The sequence below is a fragment of the Morone saxatilis genome, unplaced genomic scaffold, assembly GCF_004916995.1.
Source record: "Morone saxatilis isolate NCDOM2014 unplaced genomic scaffold, NCSU_SB_2.0 Contig12, whole genome shotgun sequence".
In the NCBI taxonomy this organism is placed as follows: Eukaryota; Metazoa; Chordata; class Actinopteri; family Moronidae; genus Morone; species Morone saxatilis.
This window is the reverse complement of record NW_023339674.1, coordinates 20,041,245-20,065,767: the sequence shown is the minus strand read 5'-3', so window position 1 is coordinate 20,065,767 and position 24,523 is coordinate 20,041,245. Positions and strand designations below refer to the sequence as shown.

Below are 24,523 nucleotides of genomic sequence, written 5' to 3'. Positions count from 1 at the left end.
TTTTTCCTTCCTCGTTCTTTGTGTACGTCAACCCTCGTGACAAGGGGGAACAAGAACAGGATACACAAAGTTTTCTACTGTTTCAACAATCAACTCCTCACCGTTTTCTATTCCTCTAAGTAGCCCTATCCTGCTATACTCTAGCTAAGGGCACTGAAATCAGTCAATAGCAGCAGGTCTGGGTGCTTTACAGTGAAGTGTGTATAGGTGTGTGTTTGTGTGACAGCAAAGATGGGTGTGTAAGCAGTGAAAGGGTGTGTGACAGTAGCCCCTAAACTGGAACAGCTGCAAGTAGTGATCATACATCATCCATGTAATCCTTTAAGTCCACTCGAAACTCTGCTGCCACGGCAACAGCAATCCTAAAAGGCTGTGACATCGTCTCTGCGCTGCTTTAACCTTTGGCTAAATATACAAGAGAGTCCAGCTATGAGCTCCCCCTCCCCCCCCCCGTTTAGACCACAAACACACACCCGAGACACACACCCCAACACATCAATAATTCTCAGGCAAGGAGATGAGAGCAGAAGGCAGGAGCAAAGGCTCACAGGCAGACTAATCAATAAATCAATCATTAAATTCAATTAACTGCTGCATTTTTCACATTTCCATTCTGGTAAAACAAAACAAAAACCCAAAAACAAAATGACAGAATGTCTGATTTCATGTCTCTGTGTGGTAACCGTGGATGAAACCGTTGAATGGATGTGTGCGCGTGTGGTTACGTGGTGCTTTTCCATGCGCACAAATCTCTGGATTAGTTATGATGGGAGATTGGGCAACAAAAAGTGTGCTTCACTAAAAGACATCTCCTTAACAAGATTGTTTTGACTACAAAAACAAAACTGATTCATTCTTTCGTTAACAAAACAGGTTTCTCCTATAATATGCGTGATCCTATTTGGGAAAAGAAATAAAATAAAGGAACAGAAATCAAGAGCTATAAAAATGGCAAACTCAGCAGCAAATCTCATTTCAATTTTCTTCCTCCAACTCGCTTCTTATCTACCGTCAGTAGATTTCTATGGAACAACTTGTGCAACCATTTTATCGGCATCTAAATATGATGGAAGAATCCAACTCAATCGCCGCCACCTACAGTGGGACAAGACAGGGGAAGAAAGAAGAGGATTATGAATACGCAGGACAGTGCCTACTCTCAGTAACCACTACCATTTGGATCTCAACTCATCCTCCTCCCCCACACTGTCCCCCAGGGCTGATATGAGGTGGTGACTGAGTGAATGGGGCTAGATTCTCTCTCTTCCATCCATGCATATCGTCATCTGAAGAGGGTCAGCCGCTCTTTTACTTGCCCTCCTCTGGTTTGATGGCCTGCGGTTTTATGGGGCCAGTCCGTATGGGCTTGGCCGTGGAGATGGGAGGTTTGTCAGAATCTGGGCGGTCGCCTACTGCCTGGTGGTTTGGGGCCGAGGTGTCGAGCGGGGGTTTTCCTCCCTGATCAAGCCGAGACACTTTGCTGACTTGCGGGGCCTTGAGTTGCTGCTGTTGCTGCTGCTCTGAGAAGAACTTATGAGTGGACTGGAGCACCTCAGCCCGCTGCTTTGCCTGTAGAGTGATCAAAAGCCAAAAAATAAATAAAATCAGCCAACCCACCAATCACTAAAAGAGCATGTCATCATCTGACTGGCCAGTTAAGAAAACAGATGCACAGAATGAGCCGATAAAATATGGAGCCAGACCTTTAGGTCCTGTTCAGCCTTCAGAGCCGCCTGTGTTCCTCTGGGTGCCAGGGAGGGACCAGGAGGTCCTCGGGGAGGGTGCTGGCTGTGCTGTGGATGCTGAGGGTGTTGTGGGTGTTGTGGGTGCTGTGGGTGCTGAGGGTGCTGAGGTCGGGGATGGGGCATTAGACCACCGCCCACATTGGGTGACATTGGAGGGCCCATGGGAGAGCGCTGGACACCTCCAGCAAACGAGTTAGCATGAGGAGGTCGAACCAGAGGAGAGACGATGTTGGGCTGAGACAGAATCTGAAATGAAGAGTTGACAGTTGCCTTTCATGCCGATAACCAGTGCACTTTATAAACCCAATCAAAATACAGGTTTTCTGATTATTATTCTACCTGTGGATTGAACTGGCCAGGGAAGTGCTGTGTCATTCTCATGCCGGCAGAGCTAGGCTGGAACTGCTTCTGGTACAGCATACTGTTCATCTTACTGGACTGGCTACTAGGAGAGGTGGAGCTTGCCCTGCAGACAAGGGAAACAAAAAAAAAGTCATGTGAATTAAGTGTATTAAACACACCATGGGTCACACTTGATGCGTGGTTGATTTTGTCTGTGTAGCAATCACCATCTTCATCACTTCAAGTTGTGGTGCTGCTTGTGTATACACAACTGTATTTTTTACCTGTAAGGGCTGGAGGTGGGTGTAGTGCTCCTGGCGCTGACGGGAGGGGTTCCAGGCTTCACATCCATCCCACTGCCAAAGAGTTTCAGATCCATGTCCATCTGCAAAGTGTCAAAATAAAAAAAAGACTGTTAAAAGAACACTTTTAAAAATCTAAACTATGCATGTGTTGCTCTCATACGTATGTTAAACTACAGAACCTTGCTGGTGGGAGGCTGCATCATGCTGTGGTTGGGGCCCATTATGCCTCTGTATGGCTGGGAGACCGGGGGCTGTCGGTTGATGTTGGGGGGTTGGGCTTGCGGAGGTGTAGGAGGCAGCGCCAGTAGGGGCTGGCCTCCGCCCGAGCCAAAGTTTGGCAGGGACAGCTGGGAACTGGGCAGAGGGACTGTCACCTGGAGAGAGATTAAGACAAATGTTACATATTCCCCAGTCAACAGCTTTTGTTTCACACCACTGGAAATTGAGCACACTTTGGAGACTGGTAAAACAAGATAATCTTTTGAAGAGGTTTATAAACATTAAATGTCTATTATTATGTTTGCATGTAGGTTACCTGTTGCATTGCAGAACTGGGCGACTGAGTGTTGCTATAGTAGCTACTCTGGCCATGTTGTTGGACCTGCCCCGAATACATATTTGAATGCTGATTCATCCCCTGTCGAGCCTGAACCAAAGACACAAAAATGTCAGATGAAATATGCACATACAAACACAAATAAAGTACAGTAGTCAGTATGTCAGGAAATATCATAAGGTAGAGTGAAATATTTGCTGTGAGCAGACTAGTTACCTGCAGCAGGTGTGTGTCAATGAGCTGGGAGCCTCCCATGCCAGAGGGCTGGTTGAGCTGTGGCTCAAACAGAATGGGAATGTGCTGGGTAGAGGAGGGCTGCTGATAGGCCAGATTAGACTGAGGCTTGCCCAGCTCAGGTGCCTGCACGCCGGGAAAGCTGTGCAGGGATGGTCCTGACAGCATCATGGAGGGCTGTGATAGGCTGCTCTGCATGAACGCCTGCTGAGACCTGAGGGAGGACAGATCAGGATAGAGGATTAAATGACAGAACAATGGTACCTGAAAATGGGGATCCTGGTACTTCAGCAGTACTCTATGTTCCAACTGTGTTTTTGAGCAGTGTCGTGCATTACCTGTAAGGCTGCAGTGAGGAGCTGAACAGGTCCTGTGGCTGGGAGACTGGAGGACCAGTGCTGAGTCCTAGCTGAGCCTGGTGTGTGTGTTGGTGTTGGTGTTGGTGTTGATGTTGATGTTGGTGTTGATGTTGCGGCTGACCTTGCAGTGGAGCATAAATAGGGATGGGAATCTGCTGCACTGCTGTCGGCTATAACGTGGAGAGACACAGACGGGTAGTTTTATTTTTCAAAATTAAAAACATTCTTGGAGCATGTTACTGACGAGTAAAAATCCCTACCTGTGAGAGGCCAGGCTGGAAGCCTTGCTGCTGCGCCAGGGAGGGAGGAGCCAAGCGAGTACTGAAGAGGTGGCTAGTGTCCATGTAGAAGGCTGGAATCTGTGCTGCAGAACCTGGAAACACAAGGGAATAAATATTAGTGATTAGTAAAAGACAGCAACAGTTAAAATATGAAACTGAACTATCAGGGCTATAAAGAAACAAGCAAGTTGGTGTTATACATAGATGGATGAATATGTTCAAGAACAAAGTTTTTATTTAATAATTTAAATTTAATTACATAACTTTTATAACGTCACAGTTCAGTGTCATGTTTCTCTCACCTGCTGCAGACTGAGAGACGTACACCTGTGGGGTCTGCTGCTGTTGGGGCAGGAGGGGAGGCACACAGCCCAACTGAGAGAAGCTGCTGCTACTACTGCTACTGCTGGAGGAAGACAGACTTCCACCCTGCAGTTGCTGGGGCTTCACCTTACAGATATTAGGGGGGTCAGAGGCTGTGGTGGTCTTGGTGCTGAGTGATGATGTTGTATAGGTACTAGAACCTGCAGGGTGGAGATAAAGACATGGTGAATACAATCATAATGTATGCCTAGACACTACTGTTGCGCAAATCCCAAACCAAACACACAGGGAGGTCAGTGTAGTGTACAATGTCAGACCACTGTTGAGATAAACAAGGTGTCAACAAAAGATACTGCTCGAGGTATACAGTAGACGTCACCTGGGAGTTGTATTACCTGACAGTGAGGTGCTGGGGGTAACAGAGGCCACAGGGATCTGTGGCATGGAGGCAGAGGAGAAGGTCGAGTATGAGGATGCACAGGAAGTGATTGGGGAGGAAGAGGAAGTGACTGGAGAATTCTTCTCCAGACTCGGGGAGTTCTCCCACGCTTTACGAGCTGATTCCATCTGAGGAGACAAAGAAATTAGTGCTTAGGGAATGTTTCAGTGAAACTCTAGACAGAAGTATATCTTAGAGAAAGTAATGTTGCTACATATGTTCACCTTTAGTGTTAGGTCAACAGTAGCAGGAGAGACGGTGCTGAGGCTGGAGCTCTGCTGCAGGGTCTCTCGTCGAGGGAGGGGCAATGAGTGGGGTAGTGCCACCTGAAACATACCAAAACATTTATTTTCATTTGAATAATGCCAACTTGTAACAGCTGTATGGGCCAGATGTACAGCTTTCTTTTTTAATTTCAAGAGATCATACAACATTTTGTGCCAGTGTAAGGACGTGTACTCACATTTGCCACCAAACTCTCTTCCATTTTGTTGCCTCCTGTGGGAACACTGTCAGCCAGCGAGGAGGAGGGGGCGGTGTAGTCAGTTACAGACTCCTAAAAGGCAAAGGCATAAATTCTGCTGAGTGCTATTGTAAGTTGGTGAGGGTATAATTTAATTGATAGATTGACTCTTAATGTATTTACAAAGTCAAGATTAACTTTAATAGTTTGGTAGAATAATCAGTTTAATACACACCTTGTTCACATAATGAAAAAATAAAATAAGGCTAAGCTGTGAGGTTATTACATACCTTAGAATTACTGTTGTACTCTGCTGAGGGGACTGTGATCATGCCCTCAATGTCTCCTCCAAGCTCTGGTACTGTGGTGTCACTGGTGGGAGGACTGGAGTCTGTGGCTCTACTGACGCCTCCCCCAGGGACTCCTCCTTCCAGCCCCTCGCCATCTCCTACACGTGCGTCTTTGGCCTTGCGGTTCTTTAGAGAGCGCTCTTTACCAATGGGACCTGGCTTGTACTCCTTGGTTTCCACTGGTTCCATTTCAGGAAGCTGGGGAGGAGTGGGGTTAAACATTTACATTGGAGTGGAGTTTTAAATAATACAAATCAGTTTGCTGTTTAATAGCTTGAAACACTGAAGTTCCCTCCAGAGGAGAGTTACCTTCTGTGTTTTGATTGAGCCAGCTCGAGGTTGTTTCTGTCTCTGTTCTTTGGGAGCAGGTAGTTTGTTTTCAGAGCCAGTTTCTAGCAAGGCTGGAACTCCATCACTGTCAGTGCTGCCTGCAGACGATGGCGCTCCAAACTGGATACTGTCTATTGCCAATTCTACACTGCCCTCTGATCCAGGCTTCACACCCTGATAAAAAAAAAGAAACAAAAACACACGCGATGTTTTCAAGGTTAATCATGTCAAAAGTATCCAAATGACAAACTCAAGACAACAAAAGATGAGATGGGCATATTTAAAATACCTCAGAGGAGACAGTGCCAGTAAAGGAGGTAAGAGGTTTGTTCCAGGCACCACAGAAGGTGGCTGAGGAGGGCTGATTGGACCAACTGCAATATGCAAATAACATATTTTAGACAAAAGCTTGCAGATAAATTCACCTCCGCATCACAAAGAGATTCAGGAGTCAAAACATACTGAGGCATTTGTTTAACAAGAATTAAAAATATCCACTCACGCTTCTTGACATCAGGAAGGACTGTGGAGCCCGCCACCTTGTTCTCCCACAGTTCTGTACCCAGAGTGCTGTGTGTCTGTGTAGGTGCGGGGGGTAGGCTTTTTGAGGTAAAGTCCACAGTGGAAGGGGGGATGGAGGGTAGAGGGGGCACTGTTCCTTCCAGAGTCTGAGGGGGTGCAGCAGGCTGGGAGGGGGCAAGGTGAGGATGCTGAGGAGCAGAAATGGGAGGCTGCTGTTGGGCCTGGGGTGTGGAAGATACAGGAGGTTGAGACTGTGACGTCTGTTGTTGCTGCTGCTGCTGTTGTTGCTGTTGTTGTTGTTGCGATGACTGCTTTTTGGCAAATCTTGGTGGCAGCTTTCCACCGCCTCCTCTGCCCTTCTCACCAGAGCCTTTTTTACTCCAGTTCTGTATGAGAATCAAAATTATTAGTACATATAGCTCACTCTCAATAAATGCATTGCCGTTTTAGTTTAATGGTTTATACTATGTACCACAAGCTATGCGCCCTCTTACCTGAGTAGTCTGCTCTTCCTTTTTCCGTTTCTCTTCATCCTGCAGGCGTTTTTGTTGCTTACGGGAGACCACCTCCGTGAAGCCATCATCATTAGTGCTGGACTGTGGGTCCTCTGTGGTGGTGACTTCTGGGTGGTCATCAATGATCACAACACCTAAAGTGACGGGACAGAAAGGGATCCAGACATTTACATTCAGTTTTCAGGTAAGGAGCAGCTGGGGCCAGGTATAGGTTCCTGGCTAATCAGTAAGAGACAAGTGACTAAATGTGTTTACTTACTGGCATAATTGTTAAGATCAAACTGAGAAAGAGCATTCTCCTTAGGCTTCTTGGCGGCCTGTTTGGCCTCATCTTTGCGTCGGGCAGATTGCTCTTTTGCAGACCTTTGGGTTGCTCCTCCCGCTGTTGGTGCTGATGCTTCTGAGTTCTGCTGGCCTGCAGGGCTGTTCAATTCAGACATGTTGGAGACAGAAAGAAACATTTTGTTAGTGTCTCAGGCCTTCACCACCACACTGCTGTTCTCACCAACAATGTTTACATGTAAATTAATAATGTAACGACATGAGATTTGTGTAAATAAATCTCATTTGCAAGCCAAAAGAAAATATGCCTCTATTTTTTAATTTATTACCATCCTCTCACTGAAGTAGAAGATGACAAAGAAGCCACTAGACAGCAAGTGTGTTGAAGCACTAGATGAAGGGAGAAAATGTTTTCACTCTTTTCTCCATCAGAAATGTCACAACCAAGTACAGCAAAAGTCTAAAAATACTACGACACTGATGCCATATTTAGTTCTCTTTTAACCATAACACTTCAAAACGGTCAATTACAGCACACCTGAGGACAGTAATCTACCCAAGCTGAGAATCCTTTCACAGTCTAAGCCTATTTGGACAGGCAATACCAACGCTTTACTCAAGTACGCAGATTCTGCACTAGCATTATTCAGTGCAACTATTAATTAGGAAGAATATTACACAAAAGGTTTATTGTGTATGAGTAAACACGCAGCGCTTTTCTACCGCACACTGTTCATTGAGCCAACTTCATTGTGCAAGTGTTAATGTAAGCAGACAAAATAAATGCTTAACAGACAATAGCTCAATTGTCTAAACTCACCCTTTACGGCCGGCTTTGGCCCCTCCCCTCCTCTCTCCTTTGCCCCCTGTGTAACTCCGGCCTGGTTTGGCTCCACTGTTGCCTCTACGATTCTGTCTCTCTGTAGGCCGCTGACTTGAGAAACTCCTCTTGGCTGCAGGAGCCCCTTCACGTTTTGGAGTCAACCCTCCCTCAGGAGGGCTTTTATTGGGGGTCAAAGAGCCTTGGGGGAGTGCAGGTACCGGGGCAGAGGCAGTGGCTGCTTCGTTAGCGGCCTCCAGGGCTCCTTTCCTTTCTTCTCGCTCCCTCCTTTCGTTGAAATCGCTGCTCTCAGAGGCAGTTTCCCACTCCTCATTGGCTTGATCAGAAGAGTTCTGGTTAGACAAGTCAGGGGACTTGGTACCGACTGCAGTGACGGTGGGGCTGCTGGTCTCAGGCAAGGCTGCTTCTATAGAAGAGGGTAAGTCTGGTGCAGGCATAGTAGATGCCACATCCGCAGGCACAGTTACAGGGGTTCCTGGAGCTCTAGACAGGGTTGGGGAAAGGGAGACTGGAGCAGGGGCAGAGCTAGGGACAGCAGCAGCAGGCACTGGGAGTAGAGGAACAGGGAGAATTGGGGCCATCTCTCCACTAGCTAACACTGCAGCCTCCCGCTCTTTCAAGCGCCTGAAGCGGGGGGGTTTATCCTGCCTCGGGGGGCGTGCGGGTCTGGATCGGCGTGGCCTCTCTCTACTACTCTGAGGAGCGCCATCCCCAAATTTCTTGCCATCAGACTTAGGGGGACGTCGGTCAGTGGGAGGATTGTCATATCTTGGTGTGGGCTCCGTGTCCTCTGGCCTGAATGTCTCCATGGGTTTTGAGGGCCACTGAGAGGACTCCCCCCTAGCTGCTGGCCGTCTAAGAGGGGCTGAGCGAGGGCCGCCACGCTCCCTTGCTCCACCTCGTCTACTGTAAAGTCCCCCTCTTCCTCGTCGAGAAGGCTCTCCTTTAGGAAGGAATCCTGGCTTAGGCCTGCTTTCATCGTCCCCTCTGGATCCAACCCTTTCCCCCATGTGAGGAGGTCCAAAGCCTGGCTTGTGGGGCCCAGACCGGAGCTCCCCAGGGAGCTCTCGCCTCAGTGGACGGCTAGGTTTGGTGCTAGGCTCACGGTCAGAGGGTCCAGTATCACTGGCAGACTCCCTCCCACCTTCACTTTCAGAATCTGTGTCTGAACCCCGGCGCCGTCTACGTTTTGGTATAACCTCAAAGTCTGAGCTTTCGCTGCGTGTCTCACTTTCCTCCCTGTTGCGAAAAGCAGCAGCACCTCCAGCAGTAGGTAAATCAGAGCGTGATCGGGGTTCTCTGTAGTACTCTGCCCGGCTTCGACCACGACTCCCCCTGCCTCGGCCACTGTAAGTTCCCCGGTAGCTCCGTCCTCTGGAGTAATATTCCCCTCGACCACGTCCTTTGAAATTTGAGTCAATGGGCCACTCTCTTTCTCTGTCCTTGTCCCTGTCCCTGTCCCTGTCCATTTCCTTCTCCCGCTCACGTTCCCTCTCTCTCTCCTCTCGTCGGTAGGCACGTGGAGGAAGATTGGACTCTTTCCTGGAGGGCAGTTTGGGTTCTGGATGTTTGTCATTGCTGGGCGGTTTGTCTGCTTTTTCCTCTTGAGAGGAAGAGGTAGGAGCCCCAGATGAAGGCTGAGAGTCCCTGGTTCTCTGATGGCCAGTTGGTGTTTCTTCAGCTTGAGCAGCTTCTCTCTTCGCCTCACCCTGAGGTCTGGAGCCCTCGGACACAGCAGCAGCTGCAGAAGGAGCTTTGGACGACTGATCCTTTTTGGGCCGGTCTCCTCTTTCCCCTCTTTCGTGACGCTTTTCTCGCTCTTCTCTTTGCTCCCTCTCTTCTTTCATGTCCCTTAGGACAGGCTTCTTTATTGGCCCGGACCTGCGGACAGGTCTCTCTCCCCCTGGTCCTTCTCTGCGTCCGGCACCTGATCTCCCACCCCAGCGCAGCTCAACTTTTTGCTTGTTAGGGGCTGGCAAAGGCAGCTTCTCTTGTTTGTGTAATCCATCAGCAGGAGGTGTAGCCCTGTTGCTGGTCACTGCAGCCTGGGTATAGAGTTCATTCTGGGGCTTATCATCACCCCGTTCACCTGTGTCCTGTAGTTCCAGTGATTTCGTTCCCAGGGGTAACCCATCAAACCTAGGCTCATCCAGCTTGAGGGAGTGACTGGAGCCCTGGGAGACACTCCTCTGGAGCATAGCTTGACCTAGTGCTTCTACCTCTTCACCACTGGGTAGACCTGGCTCCTCAGGATCAAAGGCTGGGCGTATAGGGACCATGTCCAGTTGCCCTGATGCATCCTCTGGGCCCTGGGTAAACGCTGATAGGGACTCTGTAGGGTCCTGGAAGAAGTTACTTTTATGCGAGTCCAATGCACTGTGGTCCTGGGGATACATAGCCGGGAGACCCCTATCCAGATCCAAACCAGCATCCATCCTGTGGAGAAAGAAACAGTTGTTAGTGTGCCATGTCATTTACTTACATTACATTTTTTATTTATTTTTTTTTATTTGATAGTAACAGCTGTAGAGATACAGGAAAGTGGAGGGGGGCCTGCAAGGTTGGAATCGAACCTGGGTTGCTGTGGTAAGGATTCAGCCTTTGTACATAGGACTCAAGCTTATCAGAGGAGCTATCAGGCATTCCCCCATGTTCAAAAATTAAACGTTCTTATGTTGTCATGTATAAATTCATTTATTGTTTACCTTGGCTCCTTGTTTTCATCTCGTAGTTTTGGAGGAGTTACAGATGGCAATGGCTCCGACTGTGGGTATGGGTCTGATCCCCATACCATCCGCGAGTCTGTTGGCAGGCCATGGTCACGAATTGGTCGGGTCAAGTGGTCAAAGGAATCAGAGCTGGAGCTGGAGTTGTCACCAGGCTCTCTGCGCACGATCTGCTTAGGAGGCATCCTCCCTGGAGAGGACCACACAGAGTGACTGTAAATAGGTTGTCTGGCACATTTGTCAACTAATCAGTATATTCAAAACCAATAAATATACTCATTCATTCTCCATTTCTATTCCACATAACTTCCTACCAGGGTGGATGTTAGTTGGCATGTCCATGGGAGGACGTCCGGACATCATGCGGGGGTCCATGTAGGATTGCATCATGAGCCAGCGGGGGTCGAACCCCATGGAGGCCAGGTGCTGGTGGTGGGGGCCCATTGGTTGATACATGGAGCGGTGTTGCTGCTGTTGCTGCTGTTGCTGTTGGGTAGCTGGAAGTCCGCTACCACCTGATGGGGACACAGAGCCCCCACTCTGCTGCTGCTGTTGTTGCCATTGTTGCTGCTTCATTTGCTCCTAGAAGACCAATAAGGAATAGTGACAAAGAAATTGGAAGAACAATAAAGCTGATTTGGTTTTGATAATTTCATTGTTTGTATATACACGACCACATAATCAGCTGTCTTTGCGGTACTGATGGCTAAATGTCATTATCTGCACAATTCTGTCAATGTTGGCACGTATGCTCACTATCTGACCCAAACCAAGGCTTTACAAATGTCAACCTGCCTTTATTTGGTACAGGCATCTATATGGGACAGATGTTTAATTCCTTTCGCACAAAACTCTCAAAATAGTATGAATATTATGCTATTGAATAACATATCAATTACAAATCATTGATCATTCATGGTTTCTGTAACATTAACTGAACTTGATTTGTGGAGAATCTAGCTAATCTGACGAAGCATGACTGTTTGAATGTTTATATTTGTGTAGGCAATTTAAGCAGCTTAGAACTTGCTGCTCAAGCGGGCAACCAGGTAAGAAGTTCTATATATCCTAAGGATTTCTATAAAATACAGACCAGGTGTCTAACTGAGACTTGCATTTATTTGTCAAAACGTGTAGCCACACCAGGCTAGTAAAAGGGACCTGTGTCTAATTGAGAGCCTGCAACATCCCAGCCATTATTTACTCAAGAAGCCAGACGTGGACAACATTACCTGCTGTCTGAGGAAACGAGGTGGCAAAGACTTTTGAAACTGTTTGGAATAGCCTGAGGTGAGAGAGGGACGCATAGCAGCTGCTGCTTCTCCTTCCAGCTGTGGTGGTGCCACAGGGACTTCCTCACCGCTGGGGGGGTCCATGTGAGGCAGAGACAGGTGGGGCTCATCCACTGCAGGAAAACAAAATCAACAGTATTGGCATCTATGACTGAAAGAATGGAAGAATTTATATGCAACTTTTAAAAAAGGCTCTTTGATAACTCACCTCTGTTGTCCTCTATGTTGAAATAGTCTCGTATAGGCACTGTTGTCGTCTTGTCAGGCTGATTCTCCTCTATCAGGGGCCCGACCTCAACTAAGGAGCTTTCTCCCTCGCTGTGAGGCTCTGGTGCTATGGTCACAGGTCTCTGGAGAGGGGGGCTGGGCTGAGGAGGCAAGTGAACCTCCTCTTCCACACTTGGTTCTACTCGCTCTCGTTCTCGCTCCATCCTCTCCCCGTCTCGATCCACCATCTCAGGTAGAGGAGCTTGCATGATTGGGGCCTGTGATTGTGAAACTGGGATCGAAGGTACGGGACTGGATACAGGAGCAGGAGCTGGAGCTGACGAGGAGGCTTCCTCATGAGCAACTCCTGCATCATCGTTGGTGGGCTGAGCAGGGGCCGATTTGCCCTCAGTTGTCTGCCGGTGTTTTTCATTGAGACGTTTAAGTTTTTCAGCACAAGCAGCAAGCCGCTGTTCTTCCATCCGCCGTTCCTCTTCCTCTCTCCTCCGTCTCGCTCGTTCTACAGCTTCAGAAACTTCTGCAGGCTTCTTGCGTTTCTGTCGCCAGGCCTCAGAGTCCTCCTCGGCACCAGGTGGTGCTGCAGCCTGTGGTTTGCTTCCACGAGGAGCTCCGCCACCAACAGGACGACTGCCGCCCTGGAGAAGAGAGAAATTAGTAAAGATACAGACTTATTGCCTTGCTGTTAAAATAAACAGTGCACACATAATGAGAGGCTTGTGTAATGCATATTCAGCTTTACCTGGTAGTCCTGTGGAGCAGCTGACTTATTGTACTGCCCCATACTGCCAGGTGATGGCGCTCTGGGATCTGCAGTGTCAGCCCATGAAGTTTTACTGCCCCCACGGTCCTCAGAACCCTCCTTCCAGGTCTCCTGACCGTCTGGCGGCCGAGATCTTATACGCTCGCGACCCATCCACTCCCTGAAAATAATGTCAATATAGTTACATAACAGCAAAAACATCACAGGTGATTTTAGCAGACAGTCACCCCAGTAAGCTAGCTCTGTAGCTACTTCAACCAATCAAAACTTCATTACAAATACTCTCATGGGACAGTGTGTTCTATCTGAAATACATTATATTCTTTCCTGCTCTTTGAGTCAGTATAACAATCTATACTAAACATGTAAAATTGTTTAGCTCTACCATTAACTATGTTTTTCCATGTTTTAGTCTATTTATTACAAATCAAATATTTAGCTCAGTCGGTAGAGCTGGCGACCCATGTACCGAGGTTGAGTCCTGGCTGCAGCGGCCCAGGGTTCGAGTCCGACCTGCGGCCCTTAGCTGCGTGTCATCCCCTCTCTCTGCCCCCCTTTCCTGTCTGTGTCCAGCTGTCACTATCATATAAAAGGCAATAAAAAGCCCCAAAAATACTTAAAAATAAAATATTTCACATGTTTGTGTATGCATTTTTCCTAACAAGCAGCCACGGCTCTCCATTAATTTGTTTACAGTATGAATATCAACTTGCAAAGACTTAAACCAACCCAATATTAAACCGGCATGAACAGCATGTCTAGCTGTATTATTGCCAAAGGTATATCAGTACATGGCAATGCAGTTGCAAATAAAAAACAGACACACAGGATTTCCATGGCATAATTTGATACAACTAACTGTGATGAGTTCCTATTCTATCTCTAGGTTTTCAAGTATTCAGTAGTAGATTTCCAGACTTTAATGGAAATTAAAGGCTTTCTGCAAGGCAGGAGAACAACCTATACATGTAAGGCATACTTATTAAATGAAGGAATGTTAGAAATATAATTTCTACACATTTTGGACCAGATTGGCTAAGTTCTCTTGTGGTTCTTTAATAGTGAAGCACAGAAGCTTAATAGTGAATAATACAGGATAATGCAAAATACTCACCAGTTTTCTCTTTTTTCTTTAGCAGCTTGGTTCTCTTCATCGTCGCTGAAGTTAAGTTTTTCAGTGTAGTCCACCTCCATCTGAGCTCCTGGATTGCAGAAGGGACAGGATTGGTAGATGCTACAACTACTGACATAACAATTGGTTAAACACTGAAGTTCATATGCAAGGTATAGCTACTAACCTGCCCAGCCCTCATCGGCCTCAGTGTCCAAGTTGTCCAGTTCTTTCAGTTCTGTTGCGCTGATGATAGAGGGTCTGTCTGGGTCCTGGTGCCAGGACTGAGGGGGAGGCTGCTGTGGTCGTGCTAAACGAGGACCCCTTAACATCCAACAGAGAAAAAAGGAGAGGAAAGTTCATTATGGGACCTAGTCTAGTAAATTAAAAACGTTCCCTTATGAACTCTATTGAATTTTCTGTTAATTATTAAGGAAGACTCCAGAGTATATTGTGTGCAATAACTAAAATCAAATACAAATTAAAAATGTATCCACCCAGGGTTTGACCATTAAGATGTGAACTCACTTTGCTCCATCTTGTGGTACAGGGTATCTTATGTTTCCTTGCCCTGGGCCAAAAGTCATTTGAGGATAGGCGTGGAACATCTAAAACACAAACAGTAATCATCACGCAGGGTCAAGCAGAGATCAACACTACAAGTAGATCCTGTAACGCTACGCTAATGGTGGTCTGTCCAGAATGTCAAACTGTGACTTACGTAGGGTGGCATCATGCTCCTGAAAGCCGGGTCAAAGTGAGTTGGCACCCCAGCTGGAGGCTGCTGGCCCCCATTAAGTTTAGGCTGAGGTGGGCCAGAGGGGGGCAACCTCTCCCTGCCATCCCTCTTCTCCCTTTGACTGTCAGTGGTTACATTTCGCCCAGGTTCATCAGCTTCCCCTGGTGGTGTAGAGGTACCCAGGCCCGTACTACCCTCCTCCAGAGCCCTGTTTTCCATCTCAGGGGGGCTGGGTGCAGTGTTCAAATTCCTGCCTCCGCCCTCACGCCAACTGCCAACATCTAAGTGGACAGAAGGAAGAGAGATATTTATTGTTTGACTTGACTTACAGTCAGGAAACATGTGGTTCTTGAACACAGCGCAAACATAAAGCAATCAGGGCTTAACACCGAATGATGTTTATGTGCATGAGTGTGGCCATACTTTGAGGTCTGAGGCTGGGGCCTGGTCCATAAGGCTCCTCCTCTTGACCGTCCCCTTTCTCCACCTCCCCAGCTGCCTGCAAGCTGGGAAATTCCTGGTGAAATTGGCTACTCACACGAGGAGCTCCTGTAAAATACAAAACACATTATTATGAATGCACATAAATCACAAGATTGAATATAATACAGCGACTTAGAGAAGCATTGAAAAGTCTAATCCTCAGTTGGTGTTCAGCACCCCTTTCAACCCAACATCCCATTTAGCAGAGATCAAATGGGTCTGCATTCCATGCAGACTGTAACAGTTGAGTGCTGAAGGACCTTGGGCCAACAACGTAGGTAATCTATGTTTTATGAGTAGGTGTAATGCCTAGGGAGCAAGTATAGAGCATATTTACCGTCTAGCTGAGTCGGCTTGCTGTTGGCCCAGGAGCGGCTGACCCCAACAGAAAGCTCTTGTGACTGGAGCACTGCTGGTTTGCTCTGGGGTGGCGGTGTCTCTTGTTGCCTGTGGCACAAAAAACAAGTTTCCATCAAAACTCAATCTGAAACATGGATGACAGACTCTTCGTCCACATTGTTGTAAAGCCCTAGAGAATAACTGTAGTACTTAACATACACCTTCATTTAGATTCAAGAGGTATAGCAAAAAGGATTGCCTAGTTTCAGTTTGTGTATGCGTAACGTTATAAAATTTACCTCTCTTCCCCCCCCTCAGATCGAGATGCCCAGCCACTACCGTCTTTGGGGACGATGTTGACGTTAGGGTCGTTTCCCTTGTTCTCTGCCTTCAGGCTGGGCAGGTTGGCCGGAGGGGGCATGCGCCGACTGACAGCAACTTTGCCCAAACTCTGGAGCCCATGTCTGGCAGCCACTGGGATGAAGAAATATTCATGTAAAGGAGAAAAGCAAAAATGGGGTTTTTAAGAAAATCAAGCTAAGAACTTAACTGAAGCCATTCACATCTACTGCAAATACAATCCATTCATTAGTTAGCACATGTAATAGTATGCAAGATTAACAGGCAATTCTAGTGGTGGCTTACCCGCAGTTTTCTGGGTTTCCAGAGATTTGCCCTTGTAGGTATTGAAGAGGCTAAGGGTTGCATACTTTGTTTTGCCATCCTTTGCCTTGGTGCTCTGCCCTGACTTCTCTGACATTTCGCTGGAAACTCATTGAGTCTGGTCCTTTGGCCTCGCCCCCAGAACCAGCCTCCTATAGACCCAAAAAAAGATGGAGAGGTTAGAGGTTAGGATCCAGACAGACCACAACAGATATCTGAACTTTCTTTGATGTTCACCAACATACTATAGTTTATGTAAGGAGCATCTTTCTCTGTAAATGTAACCCCTGAGCCTGATGCCGATTTACAAAGCTATGAACCCGCCTTAGTGCAACATCACATTAGTGCCATGCCACAAGATGGAGTTCTGGTTAGTTGCAAGATAAGGATGATCAACATAAGTTGATAGAGCAACTTTTCAGAAGGTGATGAATATGTCACCTTAAAGTGATCCAGGTGCAAATGATATACAGAATTAAGCCCACACAAAAGTACAACATATAACACGACATCAATCAATAAGAGGCAAACATATACTGAGGCACGCAACCAGGACTATTACTGTACACTGGAGACGACAAGAAATTAGGGAGAGAGAGAGGGAATGATTCCTCTCCTGATTAAATTCAAATACCAACCTCAGGGTATACTGCAGATCAGTGCTCTCTTTTACCCACATTTACAATCTAAGTACCTTATTTTGCAGAACCAATTAGAATTACTTTTATTCAAGGTAACATAAGGTCAGGAATTGCTGTGGCACTAAAAACTGAGTCACTGGCCCACTATGACTTAATGAACGACAAAAAGAAAAAAGTAATTATTGATTCATCATGTCTGGCCAATACCCGATCCACTTGATAGCACCTGCCCTGATCTGGCAGATCACATACATATGACAAGTCTAATGAATGTCACAAACCCACTATATTGCTAGAATACAAATCTGAGCCTGTGTATAGAATCAGGGACGCGCTCAAGTTGTCAGTCAGCATTGGCTATAAAGTCTGAACCTTTGACTTTTGTTTGCTCCAGGTAAACCATCTGTCAAAAATGCCCCATTGAGCTTTGTTAAAAACACTGTAGCGTGAGCTGCAGAGCGTGCCGCAGCCAGCTGTTTCAATTAATGATAGGTCCTGTGTGTTCAGGAACGGCGCAAGGACGGTGACTGGGTTTGGACCGGGAACCTGGGCAGAAAACATGTATTGTCTACCAGTGACAAAATGGTAATTTTGTATGCAGTATAAACCCAATTTAGGAAAGCAGCAAGACATGCTAACTGGATGGTGGGTGGGGCCTTGAAGGCAAAGGGAGCAGGATTTAGGATACTTAGAGGGGGAGCAAGAAACAAGGCAGAAATCAAATTGAGTGAGCAGTACCATGGACAGAGAAACAGCATGTATGGGGCTGCAGTGTTTTTCCTAAGTCACACAGAGGTCATTTATTATTAACAGCAGTGGTGGAACAGTGTCTGTGAGTGTGTGGGGTTAGGTGTGTGTGTGTGTGTTTTGGGGGAGCTGACAGCTCTGATGAGTCTCTATCTGCAACTTGGCCTTGGATCTCTGCAAAGGAACATCCACTTGAAGGAAAAGTCCTTTTGTTTAAAAAAAAAAAACCCAAACAAACAACAACCTGGGGCTTATTTTGTAAAATGATCAAACCATATCAATATAGCCCAGGTTAAAGTGTATTTTTTATTTTACTTTAAATAGAAAGCTAATATTAACTGTGGGATCAGCAGTGACGCTAGCCAATACAGCTCCTTAGTACCTAGATTTGAAAAAATATAAAATTGTACAGTAGATTAAATAAAACATAAAATATTTCTGTGCCTTTAGATAAATACTGCATTTGAGAAGTTATGCTGATGCTTATTTTAGTTAATAGAAAATCAAATGTATAAAGTTAAGTCTTGTACCCAGCTCTGCATGCACAATTTAATAATCAGGGCTCATTCTGTACTCTATCTATTTCAGATGCTCGGTACGTCACTGGTGTCAGTTCATCTTTAAACTGGTGTACATTATGTTTCTGTAACTCTGCTGCAGGTGTCCATAGCTTCAAATAAAAGTGTAATGGGACAGTGCAGGCTATACAACACGTAATTACACACATTTTCCTTCTATGTTTTTGTAGTTGATCACTGAAGGCTGATGAATGGTGACAGTTTAATGCATTACTGTAATTGAGGCTTTGAGCCCAGGTATCTGCAGATTCACTTTCAAGCTGTCTGAAGATGGATCTTCCAGAAACAATACCAGACACTGCTATTGGCACAGACAAGAGATTTTCAAACTGGAAGAGGTGACACCACATAATTAGTGTTTCCACCGGTCTTGTCACACACACGCCACATGTTCTGACAAACTACCGGCACTAGTCCACACAGATCTAAGCACTGCCACAAACTTGCACACTTCAGGGTCCCTTGAACACATGCTTGTTGATTTGTGTGCACTGTGTACAGCAGAAGAATAAAGAGACACAAATGATCTGGATGAAGCTGTAGTTGAAAACCAGGCTGAGTGTGGCTTCTACATTTTCCAGAGCAGACTGCTCACAGACCAGCGGATACATTTCTGAGAAACTGACAAGTGAAACAGTTGCAGTTATCGTTATAAATCAGTGTTTCTATTACAATTTGGTCATGTGCAGCCGTGATGCTTGACAGGAGGTTTGGGAAGCAAAACGTTTTGAATGTACCAGAAACACTTCATCATTTTAAAGTACTCTGTAAATTGCATCACTGCAGCGGGGCTAGCAAAGTAGTATAAGAGCTTAACCCTCTCTTGACTATTGAGGGCGTTTGTCTGAGACACCACAGGACACACATCGATTATATCAAACATGCTTGATCAAAATCCCCAACCAGGGAGGGGTGTCATAACTGCACCTTAACAAAGAAAAAAGAAAAAATAAAACAACTAATAACTACTATCAGAGCACCTTTTATCAGGTAAAGCCCATCTGCCACCTAGCTGTGATTCTGTTGGTGTGAAATGTCAGCTTAAGGAGTATGGAGCAGAGGATGGGTGTAAAATAATGTGGATAAACTCTGACATCAGAGGGGTACGATGTATGAGGATGTGAATGAAGCCCAAATGACAACGGCCCTACTGCCTCTGTGCACAGCCACAGACCACAAATGGTGTTACCTGTTCAGTGAGACCACAGGAAAACTCCAGGGGCTAAAGTCACCATGTGATGAGACCATAGTATCCCTGCTCCCCAGCCTCAATCCGCTCAACCGGACCTCCAGCATGACCCCGCACTCCTGCAACTACCTGCATCACAGCCCATCCATCAAGGTAAGCCCTTTCTCTCCCTTTTGTAATACTCACAAAATACCAACCGTTGGCGTTTCTGCTGGACAATAACTCGTTCATTTGGGTGTACGAGTGCATGTGTTATGAATGTTCCTCACAGATTTTGGCGGTCCATCAAACCATGTGGCCAGTAAAATTACCTCCCTGTCTTGGTGATGATACTTGGCAGCAAGAGATCGAGCATCCTGCCTTACAGTTCACTGTATTGTTCACTTTAATAGTGGAATGACTGTCCAACAGTGTCAGGGGAACATAAGCCTCAGAGCGGTTATACTGGAGGTCTAAATGAAAAGGGAACACTAAAAGTTTGTGCCCCAACAGAATACTGTGACTCTCTTTTGCATTGTAGATCTTCTTCAGGTTCAACCTGCGGATCAGATGACTTACCTGTACAGTGCTCATGCAGCCCAATCTTTTGTTTACGAGTGGGTCACGGGACTGACCGATGTAATGCAACAGTGAAGTCGCAGAATGAGAAGTCATGTAGACGGCCTGATGACGGATGCTGAAATAACAGGCTTGTATTTCATTGTCCCCGTTGGTGTATGTATTATAATGTGTTCAGTGAAGAACTATGGTCTAAATGTTTATACGTGTGTGTGTGTGTACGGCGTAGACTGTGAACATGAATATCAAGACACTGAGCTGCTCGTCCTGGCCTGGAAATACAAAATGAACTAATTTGCACACTTTAAGCACATAACAACTAATGTTCACTCTGATCAGGGTCAATGCAAAGAGCTCCTTTCACATCTCCACCATTGATTACAGTTCTTGGCCCAATGTGCATAAAGCACGGGAAGAGACAGACTGGAAGCCACTTAAGATTATTGTGGCTCTCCAACACCCGGACATCAATACCAGTGAGGCGGTCTCTGTTGGGAGTTTGCTGGTACACACGCACACGGTAAACTGGAGGGTGGCAGCGTCGTCATTCATTTGATGGTTAAGTGGTTAGACGAACAAATGAAACATTTGTTACTGCGAATGCCAGATTGAAATATACACATGGGAACACTTTGGGGGATTACGCGATGCAGTCTATGAAGAGCAACATTTCATATCCATCTAGGTTAAAGTCGATTTAGTGTGAAATGTATCACGATATCAAAACAATTAGCATCTCTTCTTTTGTAAATCACTGCCTGAGCCTCCCAATAGCTACTCCCATCTTCAGCAGCAGACCTCTGATCAGGCCATATGTATCATTGTTGGATAAATCAATAAGTACTACTCCAATCAATATGTGTCTGAATGGCCTGGCTCATGGATGCATTGACAGAAACAATACCATGAAGCAATTAATAATGGTGGTTTCCACATCTACAGATACAGTTTGTGTGTCATTCCTAGTCTCTCACACCCAACTCTGCCAAACTCCTAAATGTGCACACTCACACAGTAAAAATGTTCTCCTTTATGACCACATTAGTTGGATGTGCAGGAGATCATGACTGACCAGGAAACCAATGTGCTAGTGAGCACACCAGACTTAACACAATGAATAACGAGAATAAATCGCGAATTCATCGCCAGCACATTTAGTCCAACTCAGATGAGAGGACAGCCAAATGTATAACGTCGTATTGTTTCTGTAAATCACTGCCATAGAGGAGTCTGCAGGCCATCCTTCCCCCATGAATCAAACTCCTGGTGGGCTGGGAGCTCGCAGCCGGCAGGGAGTGGAGGCCCTCTCCCCCCGGAGCTCAACCACACTGGAAAAGCGCTAAAGTTACACACAAAAAAGCCAACATTATAATGTAGCCAGAGACACAGATTTCGGTGTGTAATACGGAGCAGGGTGCTGGTAGGGAGCAGGCCTCCAGCTTGCATCGTTTAGCATAGTTTCGTTTCTCACTAGTCGCCATCACATCCACTTTCTGCTGCCAGAGCATGCTAACAGCTAGCGTTGTGTGAACACCAACACATCAGCCGCCGGGCACAACTCCTAAATATCAACCTGCGTGACATGCTGACCCACCTGCCACCGCCGGTGCCTCCTCTGTCCTCTTGGCTGTTGTGTGGCCTGACCTGAAATCCGGTTTCGGCCCGGTTCGTGGCGGACGAGTGTGTGTGTGTGTGTGTGTGTGTGTGTGTCTGGCCGGCGGATTACAAAAGCTGGCTAGCCCGCTAACCCAGTTGGGCTAACGATGGCTAGCTCCCTGCTCGCTGGCTGCCCACAACCCGCTCTCTCTCTGCACATGCACGGATACCGTTTTGTGTCCTCCGCGCCGGTTTCAAGCCGCCAGTCTCGTCTCGTCTGTTCGGCCGTTGCTGTGGGAACCGGTGTTCGGTCGCCCCGGTGATTCCGTGTCTGTCCTCACCCGTTGTCTCGTGCCAGACCGTTCTTCTAGTTGAGTGAGGCCCCGCTCGCGCCGCGGCCTGTCGCACAATCAAAGATGGCAGACTGTGGTTGCCAGATTGATCCTCTCTTATCCCCCTCTCGAGTCCCGACCCCCTGCGCAGCTGGTCGGTCGCACATCTGTCACCATTAACCCCACTCACTCACTCACTCACTCACTCAGAGGAGGGTCGGCCACCCGGGTCCAGCTCTCTTCAACAAAGAGAGACAGATGTTTTAACTGTGGACATTAGGGGCATTAACACTCTACATAGATCTACATTTTTATAGTAAATAAGCAGATATTTAACACCATAAATCAGAATAGATCATGTTTACCTTTTAATTTATACATTTTGTTTACATTTGTGGTGAATCAGTAACACTTAACGTAAGATTAGAGTAAGAGATAATTGTTGTAAGCCTAATAATAGTATCTATATTCAGAAGTAAAAAGGTAGTAAAATAGCTATAGGTTATTCAGTATAGTAAACACAGAAGGCTAAAACTCACAGTAACTAATCTGCACATAAAGTCCTGATTTGATGAAAGGTTAATACACTTCTGTTCATATTATCCACTGAGGTATGAATATTATATTATTATTAAATACTGTGATGTTGGCTGAAACAATACTCGGTCTACATTATAAGTGCTAAGGGTAGTCCATGTTTTTGGCTTAGGGCGTATGCCTAGGTCATTTTAAACGAGGCTGTTGTAAAAGAAGCCATCTGAGTTAAAGTCAGGTGTTAAGAGTCTGTTTGTGTTGTCTGTAGTATAAATTGACAAAGTGGATTTAACATTCACATGATACAGTTGTGTTGAAGTGTGCAACCATACAAACACAGCGGAATTAACAAAGTAGCCTGTATTGTTATATATGTCAAATGGTTCACATCCCTCAAATAACATTTTTACCAGAGGTGTCTCTAAACCTGGCAACCCAAACGTTAACGAGTCACGCGTGGACGATTCTTCTTCCGGGGTCTACCGGTGGTTCACGAGCGGCGGTTAGTGTGATGTCGAGTCCAGCTCAAAGTTAATGTACATAAGAGGTTTATTATGTTTGTTTGTTTGTTTGTTTGTTTGTTTGGGTTTTTATTTTATTTTTCATTAAAAAAAGTAATCTATCTATCTATCTATCTATCTATCTATCTATCTATCTATAGCTCAAACAATTGTATAGATAGATAGATAGATAGATAGATACTTTATCGATCCCGAGGGAAATTCAAGTAGGCTATCCAGTAGCATACAAAATACAAAACATACATTAAACTAAAATTAAAAACCCTAACCTTAAGAATAGAATTAAAAATAAAATAAAATATAAAATATTATAACATATAAAAATAACAGTAGCTATATTTAAAATTAAGAGATATCTGAGATATTAGAGAATAGTTGTCCTATATATATATATATATATATATTTTTTTTTTTTTTAATTTAAAACAACGAATAGCCTACATATAAATATAGAAGAATAAATGGGTTCTCTTTTACCCAACCAGAACTGCCTTATGTAGTCTAGTGTAAATATATGTGTGTATTTGAAGGGGTTATTTTAACACTGGACTTTTCCTCCAGAACACATCAGCTAAACAGATGGTTTACAATGTTACTGGCCACAAATGGACTGAATAACAAAACCAATCAAGTCTACTGCTTTATAGATTTTTATATTAACAAAGTCAGTGGTGAACTTAATGATGGTGCTTGGCTTAGGTCACGTAAAAAAACTAAATAAAGAAAAATAATACACAGTTTTTCATGCTCCATATTCACTGGTATTGTTTATTTTTTATTTAATTTAATATTTTGATTCTTCAGATTTAGCTACTGACTCTGAGTACATGAGATACAAGAGAGATCCAGAGGGAGATCCTTAAGCACATGATTCCAGTGTGATGAACTGAGACACAAAGCACTACACAGTAAGTTGTTTAAAGTAGTTTTTTCAGGTCAAGTGTCAGCTGGATTCTGAAGCTGCCATTAGGTGGCATCATTGACCCATGTACATTATCCAACCAGGAGCTGGAGTAATAATGTAATTGAAACTACCTGAGGTGCAAAGTAAAGTACATTTGCTTAAGTGTTGTTCTTTGAAATACTTCTACTTGAGTCCTTTTGTCCGATGTTACACTAAAACAGTAGTTCTCAAAGAAGATGCACACACCTCACAATTTCTATCAAATATTAACAGCAACAGGGAAAGCAACTAATCAAGAAAAGGATCTAAGCTTAATTTCAATAATAAGTAAACTCTAGTTTATTTTCCCTACATAAATCAGATTCATTCAACTTAGTTTCATTCTATATTGTTTCACTGGTCATCCACAACCCAGCAGGAACACTACATATATTACATTTAACATATGCTATATGCTAATTATTATAAGCAGCAAGTCAGCCATGTATTATACTATACTAGTACTACTATTATGTCATAATCACATCACAAATGAACTGAATATGAATTGTACATCACTAAGCAGGCAGGTACACTTTTATCTTGTCCAACAGTGCAGTGGGATCTTGTAAGAAAACTGGAAGGTTGTTCCTGTTAATGTAGACAGCCAAGCCCACACCAGCAGCTGACAGCATCAGAGGCCACATAAATGATC

The 24,523-nt window shown here is 45.4% G+C and overlaps 2 protein-coding genes across 2 annotated transcripts in view; both read right to left on the bottom strand.

Annotated features, from left to right (window-relative positions):
- Positions 1-21,955, bottom strand: prrc2c (proline-rich coiled-coil 2C). Its single transcript, XM_035652880.1, is given in 35 exon segments — positions 1-1,569; positions 1,704-1,991; positions 2,085-2,211; positions 2,372-2,472; positions 2,572-2,766; positions 2,928-3,038; positions 3,165-3,396; positions 3,521-3,711; positions 3,802-3,914; positions 4,125-4,346; positions 4,542-4,713; positions 4,810-4,911; positions 5,049-5,141; positions 5,339-5,596; positions 5,708-5,902; positions 6,018-6,067; positions 6,070-6,102; positions 6,231-6,636; positions 6,745-6,899; positions 7,025-7,188; positions 7,868-10,324; positions 10,594-10,804; positions 10,929-11,196; positions 11,847-12,019; positions 12,115-12,769; positions 12,874-13,054; positions 14,009-14,096; positions 14,193-14,329; positions 14,534-14,613; positions 14,727-15,025; positions 15,168-15,293; positions 15,565-15,674; positions 15,866-16,040; positions 16,212-16,381; positions 21,769-21,955. Coding segments are annotated over 34 exon segments (8,544 nt in total). The 5' UTR covers positions 16,327-16,381; positions 21,769-21,955; the 3' UTR covers positions 1-1,308.
- A 2,431-nt stretch (positions 21,956-24,386) lies between these two features.
- The window catches only part of LOC118321436 (flavin-containing monooxygenase 5-like), a 3,544-nt gene continuing 3,407 nt past the window's right edge, over positions 24,387-24,523 (bottom strand). Inside the window, exon 8 of the mRNA XM_035652752.1 lies at positions 24,387-24,493. Within this exon, the coding sequence (XP_035508645.1) occupies positions 24,387-24,493 (107 nt within the window). The remainder of the gene's footprint in view (positions 24,494-24,523) is intronic.